We start from the raw sequence: 13,611 nt of genomic DNA on the forward strand, positions 1-13,611 counted from the left end.
TCAGGCTGGCGGATGCTGCAAGGTGTAAAGTGTACGTCTGCTTCGAGGGCCCGCTGGGGGCGCACTTGAAGCAGGAGATCTGTTAAAAAAAGGATGAGGAGGAGAAGCATAGGTATCGGCTGATTCCGCGCACGTTCTCCAATTGGCTGCAGGTGTTCGATATCTTGGCTAGCGTGATTGGGGAGAAGAACCCAGAGCATTGCTCAGCGTTGTCCTGCTATATGGATGCCATAGGGGAAGCGTATTGGGTTTATGGGGGGGTGGCCTGCGTTATGACGAGCAGTTCAGGCAGCGGAAGGTGGTGAGGTCGGAATTGTGCTGGGACCACAAGGACATCAGCCTCTGGATGAGGCTTATGTCTGCGGCTCGGACTCTGCCGCCGTTTCTTCGGGAGGGGGCCGGGAGTGCGCCGTCCTCAGGGCTGCCAGTTGGAAAAAAGTAGGGAGTCTGCTGGTCCTTCAATGAAGGGGCTTGTAAATTTGTGGGAGCGTGCCGGTTCAAGCACGAATGTTCCGGGTGCGGGGGTGCCCACATGCTGGCCTGGTGCTTCAAGAAGGGAAAGCGTGCCGGTGATGTTGCTCATAAAAGAGACGACGCCGGTGAATCTGGAAAGGATGCTTCCTTTCCTAAGTAGCCGGATGTTGGGGCAGCGCGGGTGTTGGCTTTGGGTTTTTTCGGGGCAGTTTCAGGATTCCTTGTTCATTGGCGGAAACCCCGCCAGTGGCACGGAATTTGCGATCGGCTCTGCAACACCCAGGGGTTGTGGATGCAAAATTGGGTAATGAGGTAGCGTTGGGACATATGGGGGGGCCCTTTGAGGCTAAGACTTGGGGTATCCTGGTGGTGTCCCCGTTGGGGGTGGTCCCTAAGAAAAAGCCGGGCAAGTTTTGCCTTATCCATCACTTGTCCTTTCCAAAAGGGGGTTTGGTTAATGATTTCATTGACCCGGATGCGTGTACGCTCTCGTACACTTCATTGGGTGCAGCGTTGAGATGGGTGCGGAAATACGGGCGGGGGGCGCTTATGGCGAAGGCAGATGTGGAATCAGCGTTCCGCCTGTTGCCGGTTCACCCGGACAGCTTCCGGCTGTTGGGGTGCCACTGGCGGGACAAATTTTACGTGGATAAATGTTTGTCCACGGGCTGTTCCATTTCCTGCGCCTATTTTGAGGCCTTTAGCTCCTTTTTGGAATGGGTGGTGAGGGACGTTTCAGGCCTGGGGTCGGTTATCCATTATTTGGGTAACTTCCTGTGCGTGGGCCCACCGGCCTCCGCTGTGTGTGCGATTCTGCTTTCCACGTTGCAACATATGGCAGGCTGGTTTGGGGTACCCTTGGCGGAGGATAAGACGGAGGGGCCCGTCACGGAGTTGAGTTTCTTGGGGATAGTGATTGACTCTGGGGCGATGGAGTGCAGATTGCCCAGCAATAAATTGGCCGATCTGCAGAGGGGGATTGCGGAGATTCAGGGGAAGCAGAAGGGTCAGCTGCGGGCGTTGCAGTCATTGCTGGGCAAACTGAATTTCGCCTGCAGGATCATCCCCGTGGGCCGGGTTTTCTGCCGACGGCTGTCGGCGGCCACAGCTGGGGTGAGTGTGCCTACCCATTTTATTCGGTTACGGTAGGAGCACAGGGAAGACTTGAGGGCGTGGCATGAACTCCTGGCCTCGTACAACGGGCGGGCAATGTGGATGTCCGGGCTAGTGAGCAATTTTTGATGTGGAGTTGGTCACCGACGAGGCGGGCTCTACGGGCTACGGGGCATTTTTTCAGGGTCGCTGGAGTGTGGAACCTTGGCCATGGTCCTGGGGTGAGGCGGAAATGTTGGGAAACCTGGTGTTGCTCGAACTCTTTCCGGTGGTGTTGGCTTTAGAGCTGTGGGGGAAGGATTTTCGCAATCTGAAGTTGCGCACCAATTGCGATAACTTGGGGGTTGTGCAGGTTATGAACTGCACGATGGCTTCCTCACCCCCGGTCATTCACCTTCTGCGGCAATTGGTGTTTCGGTGTTTGAGTCTTAATGTTTTTGTGTATGTGATGCACATCCCTGGGGTTGAAAATTAATTGGCTGACTCACTCTCTCGTTTCTAGTGGGACAAGTTCAGGGAAATGGCACCAGGTGTGGAGGAGTCGGGGGCTCCTTGCCCCGCATGGATGTGGGAGCTGCCTTTGGAGTTGCCGCGGGCTGGATCCAGAGGTCTTTGAGTGAGGCTACCTGGGCTGCCTACTCGAGGGTGTGGACGGAGTGGTTGGGGTTGGTTCAGGAGGCCAGGATAAGTGATCAGGGCTCTGATCAGCGGGGGTTAGTGTTGTACCTGGTGGCTAGGAATATGGAACTGGGGTTGGCACCCATGTCCATTGATCATAAATTGGTGGGGCTGGCCTTTTTGTTCAAGTTGAGTGGGGAAGTGGACGGAACAAAGGATTTTTGGGTGCAACAGACATTGAAAGGATACCGGAGGCAACAGCACCGACGGGACGGGAGGTGGCCAGTCATGTTTGCGAACCTGGTGGCAATTTGTGGTCGGCTTGGGTCGGTCTGTGCTTCTGGGTGCAAAGCAGTGCTGTTTACAGCAGCGTTTTTGCTGGCTTTCTATGGGGCGTTTAGGATTGGGAAGTTGGTGAGTCCGTCAAAAGGGGCGGCCGGGGGTCTGTTGGATCAAGACCTGCAGGTGGGTGTTGACCGGGTAAGTATCAGGTTGTGGAAGTCAAAGACTGGCCAACTAGGCAGGGGGTATCACTTTTTGCATTACCGGGTTCTGCGGTGTGTCCAGTGACGGCAGTGCGGGCGCTTAGGGCGGGGCGGCCAGGAGGGGCAGGGCTAATTTTTGAAGCACAAGGACGGGTAGTTTCTCTCCAAATTAAAATTTGTATCTGTGTTCCGGCGGTGTCTGCGGAATTTGGGTTTGGATAGCAAGGCCTATGCTTCTCACTCCTTCCGCATTGGGGCCGCCACAGAGGCTGCCAGATGTGGGTTGGATGAGGCGATAGTACGCCGGATTGGGCGCTGAGAATCCAGGAGATTCCTTTCTTATGTCCGGCCGAAGATGGCATGGGAGTGATGGGGACTGAGCAGAGGGTTGGGAGCAGGCTGGTAGGGTTTGGAGGCACTTGCTCTGTTCTTATGTGGAGTTTTGTTGCTGGTTATTTGTTGTGTTTTTTTGTTCCAGATGGAGGTTCAGCACGCCTCGTTTGGATCCTAGGGCATTCCTACGTGTGTTGGGGGGCCAGCAGGCAGGCAGCTGGGCATTTCCAGGCGGAAGGCATGTTTAAAGTGGTTAGGATTCCCGGAAATGCAGTGGGAGAGAGTGATGAGGGAGGTTGAGCGATTTGCGTTGAGAGACAGGCCCCGGATGTGCTAGTCGCTCATGCGGGAGGGAACGATCTGGGGGTGTGGAAAGTGAAGGATATCTTGGCGGATATAAAAGCAGATGTTTATGTCTGAGAGTGCGTTTCCCTGGCACCATCCTGGTCTGGTCGGACATTGTGGCCAGAACAGTGTGGAGATGGGCGAGGTCTGTTGATAGCATTAACAAGACCAGGATTAGGATTAACAAGGTGGTGGGGAGGTTTGTGGTGCAGAATGGCGGGATCGTCGTCCAGCATCGGGAGCTGGAGGTTAATGTGGGGTTCTATTTGCGGAAGAATGGTGTTTATCTATCTGAAGTGGGGGTAGACCTGTGGTCCTTGGGCCTTCAGGAAGGTATACAGAAAGCTCTTCGGGTTGAATTGTACTCAACTGAAACTTCCTGTACCGACATCCCACTGTAATCCTATTGTATTGACCCATAATATTGTTACTTTATAATAAAAACTTTTGTAAAAGAAAGCTCTTCGGGTGTGGGGTTGCCCGCAAGGTTGAGGTAGTCGCCCTTTTGGGCTGTGGCGGTGTTTCTGGTGGTTTCTGATGGTAGATGGTTACTCAGAAGGGATCTGAGGGTGTGGGGGGCTCATCGAAAGATCGGCCCCTCTGGGGTATTCCAGAACGGTGGATGGAATACGGTTAGGTTCACTGACTGAAGTTGTCTCCAACCGGTCACAGGTGGAGGCCTTGGGAAAATTGACATGTGTACCGCAGTGATTGGGTGTTGTTATAAGTGTGGGTCACCGTCAGAGATCACCAGACTGGGCATGTTATGTTGTTGATGTTACGAGTTATTATTATGTATATAATGTATGTGTTATTGGATTGAGTTTTTATTTGTGTTAATAAAGGCTGTTGTGGCCAGTTTACTCCAATTCAAAGGTGTGGTCTTGTTTCTAAAGGGGGTAAAGAATTTGGTGAAGGGTACAAAATAGGGAGAACATTCAGGCTACACTAGTCATGTGGTGTATGGTGTGTGATGTGATGTGTGATGTGTGGTTTATGTGTGATGTGTTGTGATGTGTGATGTGATGTGTGATGTGTGGTGTGTGGTGTGTGGTGTGTGGTGTGTGGTGTGTGGTATGTGATGTGTGATGTGTGAGGTGTGTGATGTGTGATGTGTGATGTGTGATGTGTGATGTGTGATGTGTGCTGTGTGGTGTGTGAGGTGTGATGTGTGATGTGTGATGTGTGATGTGTGGTGTGTGATGTGAGGTGTGATGTGTGCTGTGTGGTGTGTGACGTGTGCTGTGTGGTGTGTGAGGTGTGATGTGTGATGTATGAGGTGTGATGTGTGGTGTGTGATGTGTGGTGTGTGATGTGTGGTGTGTGATGTGTGACGGGATTACTTTCTCTTTCAGTCTCTCCTTCAGGCGGCAGCAGCGCGGCACTTACTGAGGGAAGGGAGCCGCATTACAATTGAATCCATCCGCCCAGGAAAGCACACAGGGAGCACAATGTACACAGATGCAGAGCGGGGATTGTATACCTCCACCCGAAAATGGAGAAAAGGTCCCTCTTCTTCTCTCACCTCCTGGGCCCCTCTATTAACCTGATGGGGCCCAGGAAGGTTCTATATACCTCGCCAATCACGTAGGTGCAGGTTAATAAAGTTATTTAGCAAATTAGTTTTTTTAGCTAGAAATCTGCCCAGTCCCCCCTGCTGGCTGGGCCCGGTACAACAGGGCTGGTTGTACTTCCCTATCAGCGGCCCTGCTGCTAGGACTGGGGGTGGGGGTTGGATGGCCTTACCTTCTACATGGATGAAGTAATCATCTCTCTGTATAAGGGGTCCTGTAGAGTTCTCTATATACACACGGTATCTCCCGTCATTCTCCGGAGTCACATTGGATATGATCAGACTTCCATTCTCTGATATCCTTGTATTGGGGAAATATCTGAGATCAGACGGATCACAATTCCTGTGTTGAGCTATTGTATTCCAGTCTCCAGGAGATTCTTCATATGTCCAGATAATCTGGTCACATCTCCCTGTATGGTTGAGGGTGAGATGGATTCTGATGGGGATGAGAAGGTCAGATCCCGGCCGGGTGAATATTTCCTCCTGGACATTTCCTGCACAGACAGAATACAGATCCCAGTCAGGTCACAGTGTACTCCCCTCCCCCCTCATATAACATTTATCCCTCTATGAGGATCCCAGAAATATTCAGATTCCATCTATCAGAGTCCTGCGGGTCTTCCTGGGATTCCTCTGTTTTCTTCCCATCTCAGATCATTGAGGAATCTCCTCTGACACCCCTATACTCTCCATTATTCTACCAATAAATCATCAATGAATAGACAATCATTCCTCCCCCCATTTCCCCTGCTGGAGTAAATTGGAGCGTCCTTTATTTGGCCTTCCTCTGGATCCTCTGTAGGTATAGGATTGTGTAGATGGGATTGGAGGATTTCTTCTCTTTTATTAGACATGTGCATTCGTTTTCGTCCGAATGCATTTTCGTCCGAATTTCAGCTATTTTCGTTTTCGTTTTGACAAACGATAACGAAAGCACAAAATCCGAAAAACGAAAGATCCGACATAAATAAATGCTTTATTTTTGTTTTCATTGTTACAACAGTTCGATATAGAATAGGAGATTCGACATGACTCTGACAATAATCTGTGTCTATAGAACCTGTGGTCGAATGTGCCTAACCTTACCTCTATTAGTCCAAGATTATATAGAGAAAATATTCCACAGAGAAAAAAGATTTGACAGAGAGAAAAGATTCTGCAAGTTACTGTCCTAAAAAGTGTTTGGGGACCCGGGTCCTGCCCCAGGGGACATGGATCAATGCAAAAAAAAGTTTTAAAAACGGCCGTTTTTTCGGGAGCAGTGATTTTAATAATGATTAAAGTGAAACAATAAAAGTGTAATATTCCTTTAAATTTTGTAGGGGGGGGTTGTCTATAGTATGCCTGTGAAGGGGAGCATGTTTCCCGTGCTTAGAACTGTCCCTGCACAAAGTGTCATTTATGCAGGAAAAAAAGTCCTTTAAAATCACTCGCAGCTATTATGAATTGTCGGCTCCATAATACAGAGAACACTCATTGAAAGTCATTGATAAAAAAATAAAATAAATGGCCGGTGGTTGTGGAGGTCTGCGGGCGGGGGGCTTATCAGAATCTGGAAGCCCCCTTTAACAAGGGGACCCCCAGATCCCGCCCCCCCCCCCTGTTTGAAATGGTAAGGGGGTACAAAAGTACCCCTACCATTTCACAAAGAAAGTGTAAAAAATGGTTAAATGAAACAAACACACTTTTGAAAAATTCCTTTATTAAAAATAAAAAAATAAAAAAAAGATTCCAGCGGCGGTAATCCACTCTTGCTATCCAGCGACGGACGGTCATCTCTCCAGCGATGTCTCATGTCATCCAGCGCAGCGAATCCTTCGTCCTTCTTCTGTCTCCGTGGAGGAGACACTGCAAGGATTCCGGCGGCTGACGTTTCTTAAATACGGAGGGCGGGGCCACCCGTCACCTGACCCCGCCCCCCTCTGACGCAAGGGGAAACCCGGGGTTCCCTGTGACGTATGGGTGACCCGCCCCCCTCTGATGTAACACAGGCAGGTTTCCGTTACATCAGAGGGGGGCGGGGTCACCCATACGTCACGGGGAACCCCGGGTTTCCCCTTGCGTCAGAGGGGGCGGGGTCAGGTGACGGGTGGCCCCGCCCTCCGTATTTAAGAAACGTCAGCCGCCGGAATCCTTGCAGTGTCTCCTCCACGGAAACAGAAGAAGGACGAAGGATTCGCTGCGCTGGATGACATGAGACATCGCTGGAGAGATGACCGTCCGTCACTGGATAGCAAGAGTGGATTACCGCCGCTGGAATCTTTTTTTTATTTTTTTATTTTTAATAAAGGAATTTTTCAAAAGTGTGTTTGTTTTATTTAACCATTTTTTACACTTTCTTTGTGAAATGGTAGGGGTACTTTTGTACCCCCTTACCATTTCAAACAGGGGGGGGGCCGGGATCTGGGGGTCCCCTTGTTAAAGGGGGCTTCCAGATTCTGATAAGCCCCCCGCCCGCAGACCTCCACAACCACCGGCCAGGGTTGTGGAGATGAGGCCCTTGTCCTCATCAACATGGGGACAAGGTGCTTTGAGGGGTCACGGACCCCCAAAGCATCCTCCCAATGTTGAGGGCATGTGGCCTGGTACGGTTCAGGAGGGAGGGGGGCCGCTCTCTCGTCCCCCCCTCTTTTCCTGCGGCCTGCCAGGTTGCGTGCTCGGATGAAGGGTCTGGTATGGATTTTTAGGGGGAACCCCACGTCAAATTTTTTCTTAAATTTGAGGCAGGGTTCCCCTTAATATCCATACCAGACCTGAAGGGCCTGGTAATTGAATTTGGGGGACCCCCACGCTTTTTTTTATATTTATTTATTTATTTTTTTATCAATGACTTTCAATGAGTGTTCTCTGTATTACGGAGCCGACAATTCATAATAGCTGCGAGTGATTTTAAAGGACTTTTTTTCCTGCATAAATGACACTTTGTGCAGCGACAGTTCTAAGCACCAGAAACATGCGCCCCTTCACAGGCATACTATAGACACCCCCCCCCCCACGAAATTTAAAGGAATATTACACTTTTATTGTTTCACTTTAATTATTATTAAAATAACTGCTCCCGAAAAAATGGCCGTTTTTAAAACTTTTTTTTGCATTGATACATGTCCCCTGGGGCAGGACCCGGGTCCCCAAACACTTTTTAGGACAGTAACTTGCAAATTAGCCTTTAAAATTAGCACTTTAGATTTTGAACGTTGGAGTCCCATAGACTTTAATAGGGTTCTAAAGTATGCTATATACTAGCTCCGTCGAATCTTCTTTATACATTCGACAGACACCATAAGCCTTCCAAGACAGATTCGACCGTAATTCATGTGGATTTTCGGACGAATGCAATTTTTGAACGAAAAACTAAATAAATAAAAACGAATTTCGGGAGTAACTAAATAAATTAGGCCGCGTACACACGGGCGGACTGTTCGCCCAAATTTGTCCGCTGAACAGTGTTTGGGCGGACAGTCCGCTCGTGTGTGGGCTTTCAGCGGACAGTTTCAGCGGACAGTTTCAGCGGACAGTTTGACGAACAAGGTTTTTCGGAAATTCCGTAAAACTGTCCGCTGAAACCTTGTTTGAGCGAACAGTCCGCCCGTGTGTAGGCTTGTTCGACAAACTAAGTTCCGCGCATGCTCAGAAAGGCTTAACACGCCGAAAGTTATAATGCAGTGTATAGGACGTCGTATTTTTCGTCCCGTCGTACGTGCCGTTCACGCCATCGCGCACGGTTTCAGCAAACTGTTCGTTCGTCGTGTGTGGCCATGTCCGTCCATGCTAATTTTGAGCGGACTGTTTGCCGAAACTGTTTGACGGACAAAGTTGGGCGAACAGTCCCCGCGTGTGTACGCGGCCTTAAGCTTTCGGACGAAAACGAAATTCCGAAACGAAATATTTTACTCTGCACATGTCTATCTTTTATTGGTGGAACTGGATGGACTTTATGAAGAGATGATAAATAGAGAATGTATTACATATATAATGCAGTCAGGTAAGATAATCCCTGACCTTCCAGTAGATGATGGTGGGCGTCCATCCATACATGGACAAGGACAATGGACATGTGGAGGACAATAAATGTCTTCTCTGGATATTTTGTATTATTTGGTCTAAGGCTAGACATACATTTTCAATTTTCGGTTCTTCTTCCACAGATTGAAGGAAAGAAAATCGCTTGATTCCCCATCAGCACAGTCAGTGTTGATGGGAAGAATCCGTCTTGTGGAGTCATTGTGTTCTGAGAGTGGAAGGTTTCCCCGCCATCAGAATACAATGATCAGTGCTGGAGGCTATAGCCACCGGCAGTGATTGTACAAAAAAAGAACACGACGGGCTGGTTGTTCTAAAGTCATCCGATGGACCAACTTCAGTACAATCAGTCTGCCCTTGGATGGCTTGAATTTCAAACTGGCATGCAGACAATCCTAATTTTATCTTATCTCACATGAGACATATACCAAACCAAACATACACGAATAAACTCCTATACATCTATAAAGTGCTGAAATGTGTAAACCAATATATAATAAAACACATGCACATATACCCGAATTTAATCAGGTAAGAAAAACATTAATTTAAGTGAAAAAATAAACTGAATTTTTTTTTTATAAAAATCAATATAAGAGTCCAACAGTGATAGTCCACGTATAAGATGATAATTAGTGTCCAAATAAAGTGTTTATTCCTTCACCACACCTTCAGTGACTGTGAGTCCCCAATGTGAACGCACTCACCAGCCATTAAGTCTCACACTCTCGTGATTGGCTGATAAGGCTTTTAACCCTTTAATCAGAGTTATAATAGCAGGATCATCAGAGTTGTGAAGCCCATACACATTAGCCCCTCCTTGATGGTATACGTGTATTTATAACCTTGCAAGAAAAAAGAAGCCTCCAATAGCGGAATACAGTTTCAGCAAACTCTTTAATCCAATAAAACCATCCAATTCCAATGCACTCACATGAACTCCATGAAAATTAGCCAAATCACAATATAAAGACATGTCCCAGCTTCTCACAGTGTATTGTTGGGGAGCTGGGTGATGGCGTTGCTTGCGGGTATTGGGTGGCACTAGTGGGAAATACGATTGGGAGGTTTCATTATGTGCTTCTATGTGAATGCTGGCACATTGATGGAACGGGGACACGCGAAGGGTGCATGTGCGGTTAATGGACATCCGCCCATTACTGCTGATTCCAAATGAATAAAAGGAAGTTTGCCCGTTCAGATAGCCAATCCCATGAGTAAGACAGACTGATGACGAAACATGTCGGGGCGTGGCTATCTGGTGAATGTATTGTATTACTAATCTAGAGCTTTGGGGTTTGCATGGTTACTGTTGGACGGAGGGAGTGAAGGGAAGGACACAGGACGCTCCAACCGCTACTGGACTGTTGAAACAAAGCGAGTGCGGTGATGAGGAGGGGTGAGAAGCAATTCGACCACTTGTGTAATCCTGGGTCCACCGTAACCATCAATGCCCCAGCATATAAGTGTAAAAAGAAGTTCAAGCGTGATGTGGAGTTTTATGTGATTTGGCTAAATTTTCATGGAGTTCATGTGAATGCATGGGAATGCAGGCCACACCTACCCTCCCCGAATACCAAAACTTAGATAGCCTATTTAAATAATAACTCAATACACTTATTGGCAAAGAATTGGCCACTGTACTTTTATTGGTATATTCAAATCAATAAATAAATAATCATATTCTGATAAATTTTATTGCATCATAAAATTCTTATATTTTGAAACTATCAACTTCAATACAGCTCAGTCTTAAAGGACTCGAGCATACCAAAGTCTTTTCACCAAAGTCCCCCCTACATCATGTAGGGTGACAGACCACATAAACGTGCTTAGCGAAAAGGGAAGGGGGGTGGGAAGCTTGTTGCACCTTCACTGCCTGGCTGGGAACAGGTATGAGTGCACCTATGAGAGAGTCCTATATATAATAAGCCCCTTTCCAGAACATTCCCCATGGGTCACATGATCATTTGGGATATCACCAATAGCCTTGTGAGCCTTAACCCCGCCCCAGCCCATTTTGCCATTCTCTTAAAGTGACATTAACCCAAATACATTAACCTGTATATAGGGCCAATCAGGTTTAACGGAATGTGCTGGAAGCTTAACAGGTGAAGGGGTATTCCTCTTTGCCTGTGGACCACCAAGAAGATTGGAGCTCTCCTCATAATGGAATCCTTATTGCGGAAGCTCCTGGAGAAGGCGGGCGGTGCAGGAGGAGAGGAATGGCTTCGCCGCTGTTTAGAGTCAGACTCAGCCGTACAGCTGGAAGAAGATGGAGGCAGAGACTCAGCAGTGGGCGGCGAGTAGGCTGGTCTTAATGGCGAAGGGAGGAGAGAGAAAGAGCCGCCCCTTCGCGGAAGAACGAGGAGAAGTGTTCATCCCGAATGTTTTCGGCCGGCTGTGGAGGCAGACGAAGAGGAGAGCAGACCTCAAGGGGCCGTCGCGGCTCAAAGAAACGGTGGACGTGCTCCCAGTCACCAGCAGACAAAGGCGGTCGGCGGAGTCAAGTACAGCAGCCAGCAGCAGAACCAGAGGGGAGGAAGCCAGTGCAGCACCTCTTAAGGCAGCCTGCAGCTGAAATGACACAGCAAGGCACTCGGTGAGCTGAGGTGCCTCAGCAGTCACAGGTTGGGTATTCCTGGCAACCCCCAGACCCAGCAGCACTTCTGGAGGTGGAAAGAGAGGACCGGAGCGAGAATGGAGCTGGGCGGAATGTAGAGGAGGGCCGGGCATGACAGTGTGTCAAGTGACACACTAAGGGGTGGGGTTTAGAGATGGTAGGCGGAGAAAACGGAGGGGAGCGGCCATTTAAAAAGGGGGCGGAGCCACAAAAGGTCAGTCCGGAAGGGAGAACGCGTGAGGAGGCAGTTTTTTCACTGCTCCTCGTCACAGCGAGAAGATGGCGGACGCGGCGGCATTGCTGGAGCAACTCAGAGCGGCGGCGGCATCCCGGGGGCCTGACTGGATACAGCGGCAGGTCGCGGCGGTGCTGGCGGAAGCGGGCGGACGGCAGGCCAAAGGTGGACGGGCTGGAGAGGACGGCGCGGCAACACGTGGCAGGATCTCGAGGCCGCCATCAAGGTACTCTCCCGGGGCTGTAGCGGGGCCTTCCCGGGGGGCCAGGAGTCCGAGGGGGGACCAATCAGTGCCACCAGTGAAGAGGAACCAGCCGGCGTTCCCGGCGGGGCCTGGGCGGCCTGCATGCCGCGGCCCCGTGATGGGAGGCGGGGCCACGGGCCTACATGGCGCCGCTTCCCCGGTGGTAGGGAGGAGAAGATCCCCGACCAGATCGTCCCCAGTGGCTCTGCACGAGCCAGGGAGAAGGAGCAGACATGCTGCCAGGAGCCCTGTTGGGGATGGGGACTTGTGGGTGTGGCGGGGGGACCGGGACTCTGCACTTGTGTCACCCCCAGCAGCTCTGCACGAGCTGAGGGGGAGGGAGGGGAGGTCTGCACGGGACTTTGCTAGGAAGGGGAAGGAGACGGGTCCGGTGGCAGTGGGACCAGTCATGCCTGCAGCTCTGCAGGAGCCAAAGGGAGTCAGTGGCGGGATGTCACGCAGCACGGCGAAGAGGAGGAAGCCGGCGGCCTCCAGGCGGGCCATGTCAAGCACCCCAGCGGCTTCACACGAGCCGAGGGGGGTCACCAGGGAAGCGTCAGCTTCAGCCTCTGTGGGGCATGCTTGTGGGTCTCTGGACGGCACAGTGGGTGGGTGGACGCCACCGAGAGAAAGTGGACAGGACTTCCGTGGCAGGAGTGGTGCCAGAGACGGCCCACCTGCGTGCTCGGAGGGAGGACAGCGCCGTCGCTTGGCCGGCTCGGCGCCGGCGGAAGATCGGGCCGGGGCGCAGAGGCGCCCGACAACCAGGAGCCCCTCCCCGGAGGGGCTGCCGCTCCTCGAGTGTCAAGACGATGGGAGTCAGTCTGAGGGCGAAATGTCGAATGACGTGGAGGAGCAAGCGGCGGGGGAGGTCGGCTCAGCGGCTGTTGGAGCAGCGCCCAGTCAGTCTGGTAAGTCCCATGGAAATGTTGATTTTGCCAATGTGTTGCGGGGTTTATTGGATGGGGCTGCTGTGCGGGGGGGAGGCGGTGCCTCCCGCTACACTGTTGGCGGGTCCTGTCCAACCACGGGTGGGGAGTGGGGCTGCGGTCCCGGGGACCTGTTACAGGCATTACTAGAGGGTCTGCGGGTTTTGGTAGGCCAGTTTGAGGGTGGTCAGGGGACCGCGCCGACGGAGGCCCCCTTTGGGCGGTACCACGGCAGGCATGGTGCCAGCCGTCGGCAGTGAGCAGGGCCCCTCCACCATGGAGACGCAGCCGGTCCAGACAGCGGGGCAGGCCGTGGAGAAGGTGAGTGCGGCGGTGTCAGGGAACACGGAGACAGCTGGGAGAGCTGACATCGTGAGGATCGCGGATGCGGCACACTGCGAGGTGTATGTGTGCTTCGAGGGACCGTTAGGAGCCCACTTAAAGCAGGAGGTCCGGGACAAAATTTGGAAAGGGGAATATGTGGAGATTTTCTCCTTGTTACCTCTTGAGAAGTTTAATCTGGACAGGGTGAAACCGGACTATACGAAGAAGGAGGACGAAGAAAAAAGGCGTTACCACCTGATTCCGCGGACGTTTGCCAATTGGCTCCAAGCCT

The 13,611-nt window shown here is 51.0% G+C and overlaps 1 protein-coding gene across 2 annotated transcripts in view; it reads right to left on the bottom strand.

Moving 5' to 3' along the window:
* The window catches only part of LOC143959455 (pregnancy-specific beta-1-glycoprotein 4-like), a 207,338-nt gene that overhangs the window by 71,099 nt on the left and 122,628 nt on the right, over positions 1–13,611 (bottom strand). For both annotated transcript variants that reach the window (XM_077468106.1, XM_077468107.1), the window contains exon 3: positions 5,115–5,438. In XM_077468106.1, the coding sequence (XP_077324232.1) occupies positions 5,115–5,438 (324 nt within the window). The remainder of the gene's footprint in view (positions 1–5,114; positions 5,439–13,611) is intronic.

This window comes from Lithobates pipiens, unplaced genomic scaffold, assembly GCF_037356315.1.
Source record: "Lithobates pipiens isolate NorthernLeopardFrog02 unplaced genomic scaffold, aLitPip1_a1.2 Scaffold_76, whole genome shotgun sequence".
Taxonomy (NCBI): domain Eukaryota; kingdom Metazoa; phylum Chordata; class Amphibia; order Anura; family Ranidae; genus Lithobates; species Lithobates pipiens.